This window comes from Carassius gibelio, chromosome A20, assembly GCF_023724105.1.
Source record: "Carassius gibelio isolate Cgi1373 ecotype wild population from Czech Republic chromosome A20, carGib1.2-hapl.c, whole genome shotgun sequence".
Taxonomy (NCBI): Eukaryota; Metazoa; Chordata; class Actinopteri; order Cypriniformes; family Cyprinidae; genus Carassius; species Carassius gibelio.
Window position 1 is genome coordinate 7,891,674 of NC_068390.1, and position 19,599 is coordinate 7,911,272.

General features: G+C 38.4%; 2 protein-coding genes across 3 annotated transcripts; one reads left to right on the forward strand and one right to left on the reverse strand.

The window, feature by feature from the left end:
* Positions 1-2,560: 2,560 nt before the first annotated feature.
* Positions 2,561-12,926, reverse strand: LOC127938414 (integrator complex subunit 7). The gene is made up of 20 exons (XM_052535008.1): positions 12,677-12,926; positions 12,326-12,455; positions 11,903-12,049; positions 11,569-11,706; positions 9,429-9,475; positions 9,123-9,322; positions 8,909-9,031; positions 8,706-8,823; positions 8,460-8,594; positions 8,264-8,361; positions 6,772-7,011; positions 6,545-6,682; positions 6,190-6,396; positions 5,889-6,083; positions 5,653-5,756; positions 4,851-4,919; positions 4,408-4,540; positions 4,212-4,310; positions 3,117-3,302; positions 2,561-3,021 (listed from the first exon to the last, which is right to left on the reverse strand). The coding sequence occupies exons 1-20, from the start codon at positions 12,768-12,770 to the stop codon at positions 2,728-2,730; spliced, it is 2,895 nt and encodes a 964-aa protein (XP_052390968.1). The 5' UTR covers positions 12,771-12,926; the 3' UTR covers positions 2,561-2,727.
* A 1,174-nt stretch (positions 12,927-14,100) lies between these two features.
* On the forward strand, positions 14,101-19,578 carry LOC127938416 (denticleless protein homolog). Of its 2 annotated transcripts, XM_052535011.1 has the most exons (15): positions 14,106-14,262; positions 14,340-14,465; positions 14,566-14,658; positions 14,740-14,801; positions 14,882-15,002; positions 15,644-15,709; positions 15,795-15,895; positions 16,043-16,116; positions 16,247-16,350; positions 16,446-16,550; positions 16,734-16,846; positions 16,930-17,019; positions 17,098-17,236; positions 17,985-18,583; positions 18,745-19,578. In XM_052535011.1, exons 1-15 carry the CDS (start codon positions 14,208-14,210, stop codon positions 18,859-18,861), a joined length of 1,965 nt encoding a protein of 654 aa, XP_052390971.1. In that variant the 5' UTR covers positions 14,106-14,207; the 3' UTR covers positions 18,862-19,578. The 2 variants fall into 2 exon arrangements, with proteins under 2 accessions (XP_052390972.1, XP_052390971.1); XM_052535012.1 differs by lacking the exon at positions 18,745-19,578 and having other exon boundaries at positions 14,101-14,262; positions 17,995-18,486.
* The last annotated feature ends 21 nt before the right edge of the window (positions 19,579-19,599 follow it).

Here is a 19,599-nt window from a genome sequence, read left to right on the forward strand (position 1 = left end):
AATGGCTCTTCCCTTGATGATGGAGATCTGGTCTCAGTGGCCAGTGGAGGCAGGTGTCGAGGGACCCTTTTAGCCACCAATGGTTCTTCCACTGATGACTTTATGAAGGGAGAACCAGCCAGGGTTTTGATCTCAGTGGCTGGTGGAGTTGGTTGTGGTTTGACCTCAATACGTAATGGAGTTGGGTCTTTACTCTCCTCTTCCTTCATTTTTTTGTTTCTCTTCTCTTTATCCTCTCTGTTGGTCTCATGTTCACTTCCTGTTACCATAATCTTTCTTTTTTCTTCAGCCTGCCTGATTTCCTCATTCTCACTCCATCCCTTCATCATCATCTCATCCTTTTGACCTTCTTTCGTATTTTTCTTTATCTGGCCAATATTGCCAGCATCAAAGGGTCTACTCACCCCTTCCATTGGGGCCCATTCTGGTACTGTCCACCTCTGCACCTCCTTTTTTGTTCTCCTTTTGGGTATGCAGTGAACATAACATTGAATCCATTTAAACAGACTGCGAAACAGTGCCATTCTAAAACACTGCTGCAGAATACTGCCAATGTGCTGTGAAATGTCTACCAAGAGTCTCTTCGGAGCTGCAAAGTGAATGGTTGGGTTAAATATCCACAAAAGATCTGTTCTAGTGTATCTGACAACAATTGTACCAGATAGCAGTCAGAGCAGCAACTTAACAGCTTTCAGATTACTATGACATCATAATGCTGTAATGTGTGAAAATTCTACATTCCGCAGTTTCCAGTAAGTTCATTAGAGAAGCATCTGATGCACACTGGCAGCACAATGACGGTTTCCCTTCCCAGTTCTTACATTCAAACAGCCGTTTCCTCTGTCTTTAGGATCGTGAAGTCAGAACAAATCTTTCAGAGCAGCAGTGAAATGTCCATCCTATCATATTTCCAATGGTCAAATATGCTTAATTTCAAGTTTCACAAACAGAGTTGTCTTTTTATGTGAAGTCAGGTCTCTTTTGCCATTATGTTATAATCTTACAGACAACAGCAGTTTATAATCAATATGTGTTTAAATGTCAGTTGTCATCTTAAAACCTTTGTTGGGCCATGAAAAATATTAACCCAAACCCATTACAGCCTTCTCTGATTCAAATGCACTATATACATATATATGTCATTTTCTGAAGAAGTTTATTTTTTTCCCCCATAAATCAAGTGGAATGGACTTTTTATTGGCAAGACTGCCATTATTATTCCATTATCTTTAAATTACAATCATTGTGAAAAGTGCTACAAAAATAAACATGAATTAAACAAAGAACATCGGACCATCTGTATAAAGGAACATATTCTAACTTTTTGTTTAATGTTGAAGCTGGACTAGCAAGTGTGCTCAAGTGCTCAGCTGCATTGCTAATTCATTATTGCTAGTTTTCAGGTGAGCGACTTTGTGCGTGTATGTGTGTTTCTGCACGGATGTCTGTAATCGAGAGCTGCGAGTGTAACCTGAATAAGCAGTTCAAAATGGTAGCCTATGTGTGTTGGAGTGTAAATCTCATTTTCTCCTCATTCCTTTCTCTCTTTGGTTCATTAGGCCTAGCATTACTAGCTCTGGCTGGTGGCTATGATCCCAGTCTATGCTAGCTAAGCTAAAATCACTTTAGTAATCTTATCCTCCAATATTTGTCTTTTAAGGTGAACTATCACTATAAATATATCCTGTATACACTATACATAGAAATTTGGACGAGAAATGATCTGGGTTAAGTCAATACATTTATGTCAAACAACTTCTACAATATATTCTGCGTTACGCTGTTTACAAATGCAGTCTTCAACAAATGGATTTTAAATGGACTTCCGCTCCTGTGAATATACTATACAGCAGAGGGTTGTGGTCCATTGATTTAAAACCCATCTAAAAGTCAATGTCATAGAGTCAAACACATCCATCACTGTTGAACATTCAGTTACTGAAGACGCAATTACTACTAAACCAGATTCAACTGCACCATACTAGACTTTATTACCTTTAGTTGAGTGAAGCAAGATTACAGGTTTGTCACAAAATAACAGCAATGCAAATTTAATTAGAACAATCTTAAACTTACTATTAATTGTCCTTTTGAAGAAGTGTATTCAGTGCGTATTCACTTCAAATCTTATCACATATTTTTTAGATGGACTTGTGGGTCAAAAAGCACTCATAAATTCAACTAACTGCATTTAATATTAATATTTTACTTTAATACATTTCCTTTTAATTGCATGAATTCAAATAAAGCTATCACATCTGGAAAAGAGTGGATGAAACAGGCAACAGATTTGTTTTGTTTTGAATTAAAAAGTTTGATAGTGATAATCAAACGGTAAAAGTATTTAATATAATTTTTATTTAATCAATCAATACTTTTTTCTGACATTAGCATTTCAGTCACAATTTTACCTATCCATTTAATATGGATTTAATATATTTACCACAGAAAATAAGACTAATCTGTACCTGAAAAAAATGATAATAACACTTAATTCTGAAGGAAAGCCTTCTTTAGAGCGAAACGAAGTAAGGAAACACAAAAAACATTAAATACAAAGTATATTTTAGTTTAGTAGTTTTATTAAGCATTTACACAGATGATTATTCCAGTATAGAACTGAAGGAAACATAAAGCAGATAGACATTTACTCATACAAGACACTAGAGAAGTCAAATAAGAAAGCAGTGTATAGATCAGCGATACGCAGTGGATGAGGGCTGGAGGTCACTGGCGGGGACAGACGTTCCTCTGGGGTCCCGGCTGTGGGCCGGTCTGCTGCTGCTGCTGCTGTAACTGATGCCGCAGCTGCTGGGAATAAGGGTCTTCCAGAGACTTGACTGATACGGTGGTTTTCGGTCCCGTCTTCCATTCGATCCCACTGGTGTCTACAACCGAGGCCTCAACAGAGACGACGTGAGTGCCCTGGATGGAGAAGTTGAGCAGGAACTGTGTGCTGAAGTAATCATTATGAGGCTCCACCTTCTGCTCAATCTCATTGCTCTTGGAATCAAGAGGAACCTAAAAATGCACAAAAAGCACATAACTGAATTCTTCATTACTGCTGGAAAATCAAGACTGGGAGCAAAACCTTGCGTACTCCGTGTTGCACTGACCTTGATGTCAGATCCTGGTTTGGTCTGTAAAGTAGAGCTGACTTTGAGGCAGACGGCCTGGATCTTGCGGAACAGGCCTGGAGACGAGCCGTGCTGCACCACCCCCTCCACCTTTAACGTCAGCTGCTGGTTGTTCTGAACCGGGATTGGCTCGTTTGGTGTACGAGGAGATGGAGAGAAAGCAAGCTGAAACAATAACATTTACAAATGTTATATATATATAAACTGATGGTGACAAGAACTGTGTTTCAGATTTGAGGGAGGGCTGTTAAGATCCACTAATAGAGTGGATAGGTTTTAGATGAGGAGCCTGAGATCCAAATGATGAAGTTAAAGTTTAAGGCAGGACACTTCATGGACTATTCAATGTTGAGATTTTGGTCTATTTCACTTCCATGTCGTCGTTCCCTCTAAGGCAAAGGAAATTTCCAAAATATACGTTAGGGTGTTTGATTTAAGCCTTCTACCTGCATATTTAAAGACTCTTGACGTAAGACATTAACTCATAACTGGGGAAGTTCTGTGGTGAATTGGTTTAGTTATTTTGTTTATCCTCTTTAACTGCAATGCCATCTGTAAAATGTTTGCTAAATAATGCATTTTAATTACTTAACACCTGATTTGCATATCTATGTGGCAATTCTGATGAAGTTTATAATTTTACTGTTTACTGCTATATATATATATATATATATATATATATATATATATATATATATATATATATATATATATATATATATATATATATATATATATATATATATATATATACACACACACACACACTTTTTATTCCTTAATATTGGCATTGGCCCTCACAAACCCATTTCGGTCAGGCTTTATTTCATATACTTGCCAACGCTGATTTTTTTGGTAAGTTTTAATTTTAGGCCTTTGTTTTTTTCTTTTTTAGAGAGTACATAAAAATATATTCACATCTGATTTTCACAATTTTATCATTGTTAAAGTATCAATTTTTCATTTAATTAATTATATATATATATATATATATATATATATATATATAAAATTTATAATAATTAATTAATATTTCAATGGATTTATTTTTTTGCCATGGAACAGATTACTTACTTTAATGCTGGTGGACTGAAGCTTCTGGAAGAAATATCTCTGGAATGACAGTGGTACCTTCAAAATGGCTATGACAGCATCACACAGACATCCAGTGTGCTTGAAACAGATAAAAAGACACATTAAAAAAGGAAGTGCAAACAGGCCTATAAAGAGTGAATCCAAAAGGATTGCAATGGAAACACTTCAACACTACCAGGTAAGACACAGGAGGGTGCTTCCTGCTTAAGTTTTCCACTTCCTCCAGGACGTGATTGAACACCGCCAGCATTTTCAGTTCATACTCGCTCTCTGCCTGAACTGATCCGTGTGTGCCGAACTCCTGGAAACTGAACCAGAGAAACCACATGGATGCCATTACAGTGTGCCAATGAAATACTCAAACTAAAATCTATTATATAATCATATGATGAGTCTTTGTGTTGCTCTTCTTGTGTCTAATAATCTTCCAAATGTCTTGTTGTAATGCCCCATTGAACATTAGAAGCATATGCATTAAGTTTTGGTTCATATTCATGAATCAGTAGATTAATTCATCTGGTCAGTAAAACATATCAGAAGAAAGCTGGGAAACCCTACAAATTTTCATTGTTGCATAATTGTGAGTGTTATACATGTTAAGAGTTGGATTCTTCTTACCTGGCCGTTTGTGGATCAATTATTAAAGCCTCAATAGCGTAAGATACAAGCAAGCAGCTTTGCTGTTGTCTGAGAAGAGTTTTAAGGAAAGTACAGTTCATCTCAGGATGACGTCATCATTCAACCCTGGCCTTGCAAATGCCATATTAAGTTTGAAACAACAGCAGAAAAAGTTAAAAGTGATACTTTTGGAGCAGTATAAACCACATCACTAATGTAAACAAATCTGTGACACGGACCATGCAAATTCATTCGGTAGAAAATGTTAAGTTCAAAATCATTAAAATTCTAAATAAGTTAGGGTTATATGTATTTTAAATTTAAAAGAATTAATAATGGAAATTATAATTTTGATGAAATTGTCTAAAATTCCAATTTGTTTTATAAGCTCATATAATATGCCTTTATCAAAAATGCAGTAAAAACAGGAATATTGTGAATTGTTACACAAAAATAAAAAATAAAATAAATAAATAAATTAGTAGTGGTATCCACTCTCAAACACACACTCAAACACACACACAAAAAAACCTTTAAAAAATATTAAATTACTTCAAACTTTTAACTGCTAGTGTATATTATAATCATAATTCAATAAAAAAGTTTGTTAAATTAATACAAATTAATGTACAATATTAATAATATATATATATATATATAGAAAATTAATACATTCAAATGGAACCATCTTATGTTCTGATGCATTTTTGACAATTATTAGCAACAATAACTCTTATTTATATTTAAAAAAAAAGGAAAGATTTTTGCACACGGAAATAGTCCTCCAAGAAAAAGAGGATACAGTTCAACATTACGGAGGGTGGCGTAGTCGGCATCAAACGAAGACTGATACAGGTCAGCGTAACGAGCTGCCAGACTTCTAAATTCATCCATGGATAATTTCATCTGAGTACATCCAAAAAAAAAAAATACAATAAATGTACCATCCTCATAAAAAAATCCAAAACATAATTTAGACCACATAATGAGGCAGAAACGTTAACACACAGAGCAGGCGGACAGAGAGATGTTGAGCACCTGTGTTGAAATGCGTCCGCAGCGCTGCAGCTCGCCGCCGGACGACAGAGCGATGGTGGTGGCGATGGCGGGAGGGGGGCTGGTCTTCAGACTGTTGCAGGTGCAGATGAGCTGGGACAGGGCCTGAAGAGTGTCTATCCGCAGCTTCACAAACTCACACTGGAACGACAAAGGACTCAGCGGCGTACTGGCGGCCTGAAGACGAACCAGGATTACAGTCAGTCACAAAAAAGTCTGTGCTTCAATAGGCATACAACAACAGAGGAACCGTCAAAAGAGAGCACGACTGGTGAATCCTGACCGTGAGCGATGCAATTCCCTTCTGGTAGGATTTGAGTGCTTCGGAGATGGCGCTCATGGCTGCGCTGTAGTCCCCGTCCGAAAGGCCGCTGAGGCACTGCTCGGCCTGAGAGAACTCCATCAGACTGTTCAGCCAGAAGTAGAAGTGCTCCGAGGCCACGCGGGTACGAAGGCTCTGGTACAGCTCCCGGGAAAAATCATGGCAGCCCTGTGTGGACAAATGACACAGGAGTCATTTTACATTGTATTCAGCTACTAGTGCAAATACATAGACAAAACTTTCTGGGTAAATGTCACATACACATATATACACATTAAGTATAATATACAAGATTCTCCCTCATAGCCCAGCTCACCATGCGCGAGGCCTGTCTGGCAATACGGTACACGGTCCACCCATTGGCCACGTTCTCCAGCTGCTGCCTGATCACCGTCTTCACCTCGGCCGAGAGTGAAGCCTGACTGGCCACGAACACCACTGTCGCCAAAGACACCTGAGAAGAACATCAGGACAAATTTGGACGGTTCTGGGAACGTGAGACTTAAACAGCTACGGTTGGGCATAACGTCTGTATGTGCTTACCAGGAGCTCCTGCTGTTTCTCTGAAGCTCTGTGACTTGCCACCCTGAAGAGGTCCAGCAGGTCTCCCAGCATCCCCTCTGCCAGCACCGGCTGCTGAGTGGCGATAGCAGCCAGAGCCTGACACACGAGCACCCGTGCAGAGTCACACGCGCAGTGCAGCTGTCCCAGCAGCAGCTCCACAGAGCTCGGACTCACATGAGGACAGCTCTTCAACATCTTCACCAGAGAGGTGAGCGCCGTCTGAGGCAAAAGAAACAGAGATTAAAATTATAGTTCACCCAAAATTTGAACTGTCATCATCCTTCACTTGTTCCAGTTTTGTTTTTTTCTCCCGTTGTACATAAAAGAAGATATTTTGAAGTATGTTGGTGACAAACAGTTGATGGTTCCCACTCACTTCCACAGGACGAAAAATGCTAACTTTGTTTGGTTACCCACATACTTCAAAATATGTGACCCTGGACCACAAAACCAGTCACAAGTTTCATTATTATTATTTTTTTGTTTTAAGATTTGAAAAAAAAAAGTGCTTTACATTAATGCAGTGGTTCCCAACATTTTTCAACGCGCGGCCCACACAACCAAACACATATGTTTGGGCGGCCCAATGCAAAAACTGACCCCGCTACTATTTGGTTAATAACTTAGCACTCAGAAGCTAGATTGTTAACTGGATTTACTGAATGAACTGGCAATGAACAGAAAATAACTCGGGCTGGCACCGCTTGGCACAACTGCTGTCGTTCTGTAGCATATGCAGCAAAAATATAGAAGATAAATTGGCGGTTTATTCTTAAAACAATCGGCGAGCTTGAATAGTGGAAGCATAGTTACAGTTTAATATTTATTTTTTGTTATTTAATTATATGTACATGAAATTATGTTATTATGTTATGACATTTTTACATATATGAACAATATTATTTATTTTAATAGTAATTGGCGGCCCACCTGTAATACCATCGTGACCCACTAGGGGCTCACAGGTTGAAACAATGCATTAATGTATGGTTTGTGTAGGACAATATTTGGCCGAGATACAACGATTTGAAAATCTGGAATCTCATCATGGTGCAAAAAATAAATTAAAAAAATATTGCGAATATCATCTTTAAAGTTGTCCAAATGAAGTTCTTAGCAATGCATATTACTATACAAAAATTACGTTTTGATATATTTACGGTGAGAAATTCACAAAATATCTTCATGGAACATGATTTTTACTTAATATTCTGATTTTTGGCATAAAAGAAAAATCTATAATTTTGACCCATACAATATATTTTTGGCTATCGCTACAAATATACCCATGCTACTTAAGACTGGTTTTGTATTCTGGAGAGACAGGTCTCTTTTGGGGTTCAACTAAAGAAAGGAACCCATACATATTTGTAACAATAGTATAGCAACGTATAAAAGTAAGATTAAGTGTCCAGCTCAAGGCCAGAGATAGCAGCATCTGTGCATCCAGTCACATCTACGAAGCACTCACTTTCAGTGTGTCCTGTGCAGTCTTACTGTCATCTTGACTGCAGAGCAGAATGAGAGACTCCATCCCCATCACTGTTTCCTGTTCCAGCTGGATGACCTCTGACAGAATAATTCAAGTAAGTAATAAATCTTCTCAATTTGGGTCTACACAACCCAAATGAAATAAGTCTGCACCTTCTTGGTGAATAGAAACCAACCTTTCTCTGGACAGGAAACGGCGATACTGGTCAACACTGTGATCCCGTGGGCTGCCACTGCCAGATTACTATGATAACAGCACTCCTGCGCCAGCTTCACCAGGTCAGTGTGACGGGGCGCTGGAGGCGCCTCACCTGCGTCATCCAGAGATACCAGGGGTTAAACTCGCATGCCACATTAAAATAATCTACATTCACTAGCATACATGCATTTTTAGTAGTCAACGTGACTTTATGAGTTTGCACCTGTATTAGGGCTGAAGTACTGTTTAATAGCGATGGTACCAGATAGCGTAGAGAGGACCGACAGCATCCCCAGCTTGAGACTGTTATACGGGGTGCTGAGAGCACATTCGCATAGCACCTACAAACACACCGCTTATCACAGATTACATGCATTCGCAGAAGTAAGAAGAGAACCAGCCGTTTCACAAATATCCATGTCTGACCTGTATGTTCTTTCTAGTCCACAAATGAGGAGCTTTTTTAGCCAAGAGCTTGAGATCCTGAATGGCGAGTCTTTTCACGGCTTTTCTGGGGTCCTCCTTCAAGTACTGGATGAGCAGATGAATCTACGAGACACACCGGACGAGTCATTTGCTGGAATGGATCAGTCTTGTGCCACAAACACTATTTAAAGTTTTCAGACAGAGACAGGCTGACCTGCTCGGGGATGTCGACGAGAGAGGAGGTGGCGAGCTGGGTGAAGGTGTGCAGCGTGACGATGAGCATGGGTGTGGAGGGGTAGGAGGACACCAGCTCCTGCAGTAACTCCCTGCTGCACGAGGCCTGGCTGGCATCATGGTGCATGTGCTGCAGCATCGGGATCAGCTTCAGCTTCAGCTCCACTGGAGTGTCCAGTCCTTCAGTCACACACACACACACACACACACACACACAGAGAGTTCGGTCAGACTGGAGACCACTAAGCCGGACCATGAGGACCGCTTACATGAAGAGAGCTCATACCTTGAATCATTTCGCTAATCTTGTTGCGAATCCCTGCAGCAAAATCTCTAAAAACAAAAAACATACAGTGAGTGACATTTAAATTGAGATGCTGTTTTCTAACTTAAAATAGCCGTCAGCCAACTTCATAATATTTACATATATAATGTGTGTGTGTATACAGTGGGTTTAGAAAAGAATCACCCCCCTTGCTTTAGTTACAGCCTTTAGTCTGTTGGGATATGTTTCGACTTTGCACATCTAGACTTTGCGGTAGAGGTTCAGTTCAAAGTGATGGTGAGTGTTTGTGGACCGCAGTCTTCAAGTCATTCCACAGATTTTCAGCGGGGTTTAAGTCTGGCCTCTGACTGGGCCATGCAACTACATTCACCTTGTTTTCTCTGTTTCGCCGTGTGCTTTTGGGTCACTGTCATGTTGGAAGGTAAACCTTCTTCCCATTGACAACTTTCTTTAGAGGGCAGCAGATTTTCTTTTCTATACTCACTGTGTGTGTGTGTGTGTGTGTACAATATATATATATATTAGGGCCGGGACTTTAACGCGTTAATTGAGATTAATTATTTACACCAAAACTAACGCGTTAATTAAGATTAATTAGTTACAGAAAAAAATTTCCCGCATTTTTAATAACTTATTTTTGCACCGCGGAACGTTTCTCACTGGATGAGTTTCGGCGGGACCGATTATACTGGAGCACCAACTAGCGTTCGCATATCACCGCAGCAGCACATCGAGTCTCAAGTATCACCTCAACGCAAAACCTTTTACTGTCTATGCGCAAAACATATAGCAGCTAGCGTGGACTTTACACTTTATGTTGAACTGTGTATTATTTTGTTGGTGCAACTGGCAGTTTATGTTGAACTCTTTATTGTTTTGGCCAAGGTTATTGAGAGTTGGACTTAGTTGTTATGGCCTCTGAAGCAACAGAGAGATGTTTTCTAATAGTCAGTGTTTCCAATGTTCTGAATGTAATTGACAGTATTGTGTTATACTTAAAAAAGACTTTACAGAAGGTTTCAGCACCTATAAGCTTCCTGAATTTCTGAAATGTACTATTTCTAAATTGTTTCTAAATATGCTATTGCTACACTTCATGGCAAAAATTGCACTGGTCTGCTAGACTTGGTTGAACAAAAATAAACAATATTTTGTTGCTTAAGCTTATGTATTCAGTCATTATTCAATGGTATACTATAAATCCATGTGAAAAAAATTACTTCGCATTGTTCTCAGATCAAATATTTATATGCGATTAAAATGCGATCAATTTCGATTAATTTCCTAATTAATTAGATTAATTTTTTTAATCGAGTCCTGGCCCTAATATATATATATATATATATATATATATATATAAACAAAAAAACACTGAAACAAATTTGTAAAGATAAAAGACTTTTTGTATCTGCATTTAAGTTTAATTTTACTTTAATGTATTAAAATAATTAAAACTACAAACAAAATAAATTAAAATCTATACATTGAAAAACAATATAACAAAAACACAACAAAAATGTATAATAAAAATAGTTCGTCAGATAATTAAAAAAAAATGAATCCATATATATATATATATATATATATATATATATATATATATATATATATATATATATATATATATATATATACACACACACACACACACACACACGCTACTAAAATAACACCGATTATTTCTACAATATAAGCAAATTATAATTATGGCTACAAAGTTGTTACCAGTTATCTTTGCCATCAGTCCTTCTATTTATTTATTTATGTTTTGTATTTCCTCGCCTTTTTAACAGCAACTAATGTATAATAAATTAAGAGTTATAATTCCTCACTCTTAAAAGAACTATTTCCCAGACCATTTACCATTTCTGAACATGTGTTCAGATCATTTACTCTAAATAAATAAATAACAGACAAAATAAAAATAAAATATCTGGGTGATATATTGTTAATAAATGATATATAGTTTAATATCTCTCTATCTATTCTTTATCGGTTCTATCCATTATTCTGTCCAGGCCTGTCCATGCTAAGAATGACAACTATAAAGATAACTACAACAATAACTATATCAGCATCCACACCAATGCACAAAACCCTTCTGTCCATCAGTGCGTCAGAGGTCAAAGTGCACACTTACTTTGAGTGCGATGAGAAACTAGCAGCTGCAAAAATAGCCGCCTCTACTTCAACATTATCATGAGAGTCCAGACTTTGCCGGATGCTGTGATGGGCATTTTTCCTCTCTGGAATAATGGAGGCTAGGCTTCCCAACATCCTGCCAAAATGCACAAAGACAAATATGTTGACAATGTATACAATCACATTATTATTCCTGAGCATTTTCTAGGATGGTCTTCGACATAATAATAATTGAAAACATCATCTAAATCAACTATTAGTAAGAAGCTGAAAAGAAGCGCATGATGATTGTAAAACAGGTGCATGCCGGAAGCCCCTGCGTGTGAAAGTACCTGAGAGTTATTGCTCTGGCAACAGGATCATTGCTATGGATGACGGAAAACACTCTTTTGACAAACTCGTCCACGTTCAGAATCTTCTCCAGGTGTTTCTCGCTCAGCTGCGTCACCTTCAGCACGCAGAGTCGCAGAAAGTTGTTCCTAATTTGACAGGGGTGAAATTACAGATCCAGTTTCGCTCAGCACAAAACATTTCAGTTCCAGATGCATTTCATGTACACAAATATAATGGCATGTGCATTTCATAATGGAGACAGATCTCCAGTTGTCCGTTACATATAGTCTTGTCCTGGACAAATAGCATTATTCTGAAACATTTGACCAATCAGAAGCAAGTATTCCAGAGAGCCAGGTATTAACCTCATACAGACAGCCTCAAAGCTAATAGATATGACTTTATTTAATGCGCATAATTACCCAAGTCTGAAGATGTCTGCCAGTTTCAGGAAGGCAGAGTTGATGAGGATGGGAAAGGGATACTTCTGAAAGAGTTTGGGGAAAAGGACCACGGCTTCACATTGGTCACCCAGTTTACAAGACCTTAAACCTTCAGTTGCGAGAAAATGACTGTGTGAGTTAATGTGCAACGGGCTCGGGCTGTTCATAATTACAATACAATGCAATGCAATTGAAGATAAACAAACACAGCGCTGTGTGATTAGATGAACGGATAATATATATAAGGCATGTGTAATTTAATCTGAGCACACACTCATGCAGTAAACAGACACGCACGTGAGTGAGAGTGTGGTGTTTATAAAGACGCACCTTTGTCGAGCTCCATCAGCGCTGAATTGGCGTCCAGCTCCTGCTCGCCGTAAGCGGCCTCCGACAGAAACGAGCGCGCCGCGGACAGCGACATTATCTACTGTTAGATTGCGAAAGATGCGGAACTTCAGTCTGGTTTTAGATTCAGTTGAGTTTAGATTCAGTAGATTAGAAAGACTCCGTGTATGCAGTTTGAAGCGGATGACCCGGCAGCAGTGCAGGTCACGTGACAGACGAAGAAGGGATCTTACGTCGGGTTTCCGTTCAACAACAAAGAACGCTTGTAGAAAAGACGGCAGGATTCCAAAGAGGGCGTGGCCCATGAGTCGGCGTCAACTCTGATTGGTCTCAATCTCTGCTGAGATATGTGTATGTATAGATGATGTATGTTATTCACAGATTAGGAACATTTTAATTAATGAATTAAATAGCAGTGATTTTATTGTTGATTTTTATTGACGTCAGACATAATTTTATAAATACATTAAAAAGAGCATAATTTGACTTTTAATAAAAGTCATAATTATGACATAAAATGTTGAAATTTTGAGATAAACCGTACTTTTAAGTCAAAATTATGACAAGACAAATTTTCGAAAAAATGACTTGTATTTCTGACTTTTTGTGTTGAAATTTTGACATTTTATATCATAACCAAAATATTCAGTTGATATATAATGTTAAAGTAGACATCTTTTCTTTTCTTTTTTTTTCATGCAAGAAAATTTTGCCAAGACATTTGCCAGTTCATTGTAATCTTCATAAATAATGTCTTTGATCTTTATTTTAAAGATGTTTGGATTTTTCAATTTTGAGAAGCAATATGAACATTTTTACATTCTATGCAACCTAATTATTTTTCTTGCAAAATATTTTAACCACAAATTCACGATTATGAAAGTTACGTCCCCATTTTTCTCACTTTAAAGAAGATATTAAGATCTATATAAAATCCTTCTGTAACAAAAATCCAACTAAAACTTTGAGTGTATGCTCACCTTTTGTTTTTTTTTGTAAATATATATATATATATATATATATATATATATATATATATATATATATATATATATATATATATATAATTATTATTGTTGTTACGTGATCTGTTTATTTATTTATTTTGAATGTAACTGTTTTTGTTGTTGTTATTTTATTTGTATTATTTTATTGTAATTATTCTCTCTCCCTCTCTCTATTTTAATTGCTGTATTGTTTAGCTATCCTTGAACCCCTGGCTCTTCTTTTTTCACTTTTGTATTCCCCAAGCAAGTGTTTAATAACAATCATAATAAATATGTAATGTTAAAGCTGACTTACCGGGCCACATAGTGCCTCTAGTGTCATGCTGCCTGCATATTTTCCACAGCTATTCCACTCTCCGCGGCTCAACACTTCCGGTGTTCTTGACGTATTGACCAATCAGAACTGCGAACGTCGGTCTCGCGCGGAATTTGTCTTCGCCGCTTTTTCATAGTTCGCGGGAAACTGCCTGGCTACTTCTGACTGAAAGCTCTATCCAACAGGAGCTATGACTCTGTTTCACCATGTTGTTGATCGGGGAGATGTAAAAAGAAGACGCAATGGTGAGTGTAATGGAATATGCTAATAGAAATCTTTGTTATTGGACTTTTCTTTTCACGCGGAGTCCTTTAATAATCAGGTCAGCGTCGCCACTATCCGCTGTCCTCTCTGCTGGACGGGTACCAGTGCGCACGACACGATGAACACATCTCATACGGAGCCTCAGCTGCTGCTGTGCCGCCCTTTGGATGCACATTTTCCTCCGGTACGCATTTAATTATATATTCACAATGAGTTCAAATGTAACATAGACCCCCACGAGCGCGTAAAACCTACTTAGTGAGGGGTGTTTATTTGTTGTTCAGCTCCTGGCCAACAGAACAGCCTTGCTGTTGCAAATGAAGAAGGGTTTGTGACCATCTTCAATACTGGAGAAAAGCAGAGTTCTGTCCTGAAAGGTTGGTTTATGTTTACCTGGATTCAAGGTGGTCTTATTTCTGTGAAATTGATTCATGTATTTTTCAACTTTTGTCTTGCAGAGTGGCAGGCGCACGATAATGCAGTTTTTGATATTGCCTGGGTTCCTGGTGCAAACAGCTTGGTGAGTTTTGCAACATTCTTATAGCAGGCCCCCAGGAGCCCTATGCTGTATATTTTTACAATTTAAATATTAATTTACAGGTGACAGCGTCCGGTGACCAAACGGCCCGTCTGTGGGATGTTGTTACTGGTGACCTGCTGGGAACATTTAAAGGACATCAGTGCAGTCTTAAATCTGTGGCTTTTTCCAAGCAAGAAAAAGGTAAGGTTCTACTGATCACAAGTCTTACACAACCACTGTTGTCAAAATAGCATACGCTGTTACTACTCTTAATGCGCAGTGTATATACTGTATATGTTGTGCATGAAAGTGTGAGTGACTTACTGTTGTTATACTGATGCTCTGATAATGTGATGCACTCAATTTATCCTTCCATTTTCCCGTGTGACACATTAACATGATAAAAAAAAACTTCTTTCTTGAAGCAATATTTGATCTGACTGCCAACAATGAAGACATATATTCACAGAAATTATGAATGAAACTACAAAATAAATATTTGCATGACTATGGAGTTAAGGCTGTATTGTAATAAGATGCTACGTAAATATAATTGGATTGATAAGTTAATATAAAGTTGAAATGAATTGAAATGAAATCTAAATATTAGACGGAAACGCGTGAAACCCCTCGCAAGATTCAAATATTCAAAACTGAAATAAGTACTAAAATTACTAAGTTGAAATAAAGATAAATGAGGATAAATAATGACAAAAGCACATAAAATTGCTAAAACCTAAATTAAAATGTGAAAAGATGTAAAAACAGTATTTGCACAGTGTTTTTTATTAAATAAAATGAATCGGTGGCCTGTTTTTAAACCGTTTGCTCTGTCGATGCAGCTGTTTTTAGCACTGGAGGCAGAGATGGGAACATAATGATTTGGGATTCAAGATGCAGTAAAAAAGGTACTTTATTATTCTTACCACCTAAACTCAAACTTATGGCCATTAAAATGATTACTAAAGCAAATAATGTTTCCATCCATCACAGATGGTTTCTACAGGCAAGTCAAACAGATCACGGGTGCCCATATGAAACTTGAAAAATACACTCCTCAAATAAAGAAGAGGCGTGGGATGGCGCCCCCTGTGGTGAGGAAACATTCATTTAAAAATATATATTGCAGTGTGGTACAGCCTTGATATGTTATACGAATGCTCCTTGATTTAGCTTTTTTATTAAACTATAGAAACTATGGAAGGTCTTTTTTACTGATTCAGAGATCATTCCCTTTTCAGGACTCGCAGCAGGGTGTGACGGTGGTTTTGTTCTGCGACGAGAGCAAACTCGTCTCTTCAGGAGCAGTCGATGGGTGAGTGGATCATGGACTGATGTACGGATAGCTTTTTATAAATATTGTTTCTAAATAATGTTATTACCACACTCAGTCATGCTTTTCAACCTGATGTTCTGAGAGCACATTTTCCCATAACTCCTCATAGGATCATTAAAATGTGGGATTTGCGGAAGAACTACACTGCACACCAGCCCAGCCCCCTCCCTCTGCAGGCCTATCCTTACCCAGGCTCCTGCACACGCAGACTAGGTGCACATCTGACGCACAGCCTGTCCTTAGACCTACAGTGATGTGCATTAGTAATGAGTGTTAATATCCACTGATGTTTCTCTCTCTTGATGTAGGTTATTCTGGTCTGTCACTGGACTCCACTGGCTCCAGACTGTTCTCCAACTGCACTGATGACAATATCTACATGTTCAACATCAGCAGTTTGAAAACAACTCCAGGTAAATTATAAACGTTTATTTTTATTTGTGAATTAATGCATTAATGGTATGTATAATATGATCTGAGAATTATTCCAAAGTGGTATTTAAATGCATTTTTTTTTCAATTTTTTTCTTTAGTTTACCTTTCCCGTTTTTGTCAGGCGTGTGAAAAAGGTGAACTTTTTTTCTTTTTTCTCACAGTTGCTGTTTTCAGCGGTCACAGTAACTCCTCGTTTTATGTGAAGTCCAGTGTCAGCCCGGATGACCAGTTCCTGGCCAGTGGTTCGAGTGATCATCATGCTTACATATGGAAGGTAAGACTATCCTAGAAAGCTAGAGATATAACCTGTCTGAGAACATCTGTGGTCACGATCTGCATTCTTTGCTTTTGTGCCAGATTACCGAGCCAAAACAAGCTCCCATGATGCTTCAAGGCCATAGTCAGGAAGTCACATCAGTGGCCTGGTGCCCCACAGATTTCACTAAGGTTGGTACTTTTCAAATGCAATAAAGAAAAACAAATCTTTATAGTTGGATATTGTCCAATCAATCACTCTCTTTGCAGATCGCTTCCTGCTCTGATGACAACACTGTCAGGATCTGGCGACTGAACCGCAGACCAGATGGAGAAGATTCATTGAACCGAGATCTGAACGTGGTCGGCTGGACACTTCGGAAAATCCAGTCACCGACTAGGACACCTGGTAGACATCCCTTTTTTTTTTGGTGTATTAAACTTTATTTAGATTCAGAGCTACTGGTTCTGGTATGTTGAGAAGAGATTTTGCTGCTTAGAGGTCATATGATGCTAAAAAGAACACTATTTTGTGTATTTGGTGTAATGAAATGTGTTTGTGGTTTAAGCTTAGAAAAAACACATTATTTTTCACATACTTTAAATTATTGTTACTCCTCTATGCCCCGCCTTCTGAAACACGTCGAAAAGCGAGGTGTGCTCTGATTGGCAGGCTTCCCGGTGCGTTGTGATTGGCCGAAAACCTCAAGCGTGTGACGGGAATGTTACCTTTCCCCCACCACACTGTGATGCAATTTGTAAATTAATTTCTTAAAACCTTTCTTAACACAAAATATAAATGGTAGTTTATCACATTTTCCATGAAAAGATTAATCAGCAAAAACTATTTTCTAAATATTTTCTAAATAAGTTTCTTGTTTACCAAATCAGCATATTAGAGTGAGTAGTGATACTGAATATTCAATTTTGCATCACAGGAATTATTATTATTATTTTTTTTTTAATATTTCACAGTATTACTGCTGTTCTGTATTTTTGATCAAATGCAGCCGTTGTGAATATACAGAACTTGCTTCAACAATATTACATGATCTTAATTATTCAAGACTTTTGACGGACAGTGTATTGTTTTTATAAATTCACAATTCCAAACCAAATCATTCATTTATTATTTTGACCACTATTTGTCTTCTTAGACCCTTACAGCCCTGTTGAAGTCACTCCAGCCAAAAGTCCTGGCTCCGAGAGGGCCGTCTCTCTGGCTTCGCCCCAGCCTGCTGCTTGCGCCCCTATGGGTGCTGATTTACCCCTGCCATCAAACACATCTGCACCTTCGGCCGAAGTCAGCAGCCTCAAACGTCCCTCGTCCATCCAGCAGTGGATCAGCCGCAGTAGTTCCCCCACTCGCCGCGGTACACCTCCTCTGTGTAAGGTGCTCACACCCGTCCTCCAGAGCCCCTCCTCTGAACGTCGAGCGAAGCGACGACTGGAAACGGGTGAGAGATCTGGTTTGGGAGAGGAGAGTGACGGGGTGTCTGAACTTTATCCCAATGTAAAGAGAAGCAGGAGTTCGGGGAGCACACGGAAATGTCCAGAGGAGAAAGCGGAGCCATTCTGTTTGCAAACAGAGACTCGGCTCAGCTCAGATTGTCAAGCTGGCACGGGCAAAGAGAACCGCTCTCCGAGGAACTCTGATTGGCTTTCTGTGATCAGCCAGAGGTTTAAAGGATCAGCTCAGCCAAGAAGCCCCAACGGCTGCAGCAAACGGCACGACGCAAGAACACACAGCTCTTCAGTGAGTAGATGCATGATGATTGTAGTATTTCAATGTTGCTGGGTTTTTTTTATGTCTATTACACCATTTTTCTTTAATTATCATTAATTTAATAATTCTGAAGTGTTCGCCAAATGTGTAACTAATTTTTTGTTGCCATTTATTTATTTTTGTCTTTTTAGGCAGCAGTCTCACCGTGTCCCATGAGAGTTGTCTCTCCACCGCCAACCAAGAAAGCATCACCCTCCAGACACATGAAGAAAATCTCCAGCTACTTTGTGAAAAGACCCCAAGACTGATGTTTGTGTGTCGAGAGATTAGTGTCAGTCAAACGACTCCTCTATGGTTTGAGTTCAGGTCTGGTGTTTTTTTTTGCAGACCAAGCTTATGTATTTATGAATGTGATGTGTGTGTATATATATTTTATCGAATTGTTTTTTTTTTTAATATGTACAAGTTTCAAAATGAGTCAAATTGCTAATCATTTTGGTAAACATTACAAAACCAGATGAAGTCATTTGACACCGCAAGTAAACTCGACATGTTTCTGAAGCTTCCACGTCCATCTGTGGTGCACTGAAAATAGTTTCGAGCTTCGTACATGATACGACGTGCATTTAAAACCGTTGCATATATGTCAAATTCTAGGTGAATTTAATATGCATTGTGTTGGGCATTTTTTGGACTTTCCGAGTCTGTGATGCCCTTTGAGCTTGTCTGGCCGTGAACCACGGTCGCACTCTCAGTTCTGTATTGATTGTAAAGCAGCACTTTACATAACAAATCCATTTTTAATTAGCTCAGTGCTTTTTAGTTACTGAATATATATAATGCAGTGAGTTTTGAAATGATTTAAACACTTTTTACAGACTCCATGCCATGGGCTATTTCTTAAAAGTTTGCAGGTTTGTCTGGAATGTAACTCGACCTGATCTTCCACTCCAGCTTCCATGTTTCCATCCTGCTTGTTCTCGTCTTGCTTGTGTTTTTTACCTCAGGTGATTAGCAGGGTTGGTTAAACTATTTTGCTTTTGGAT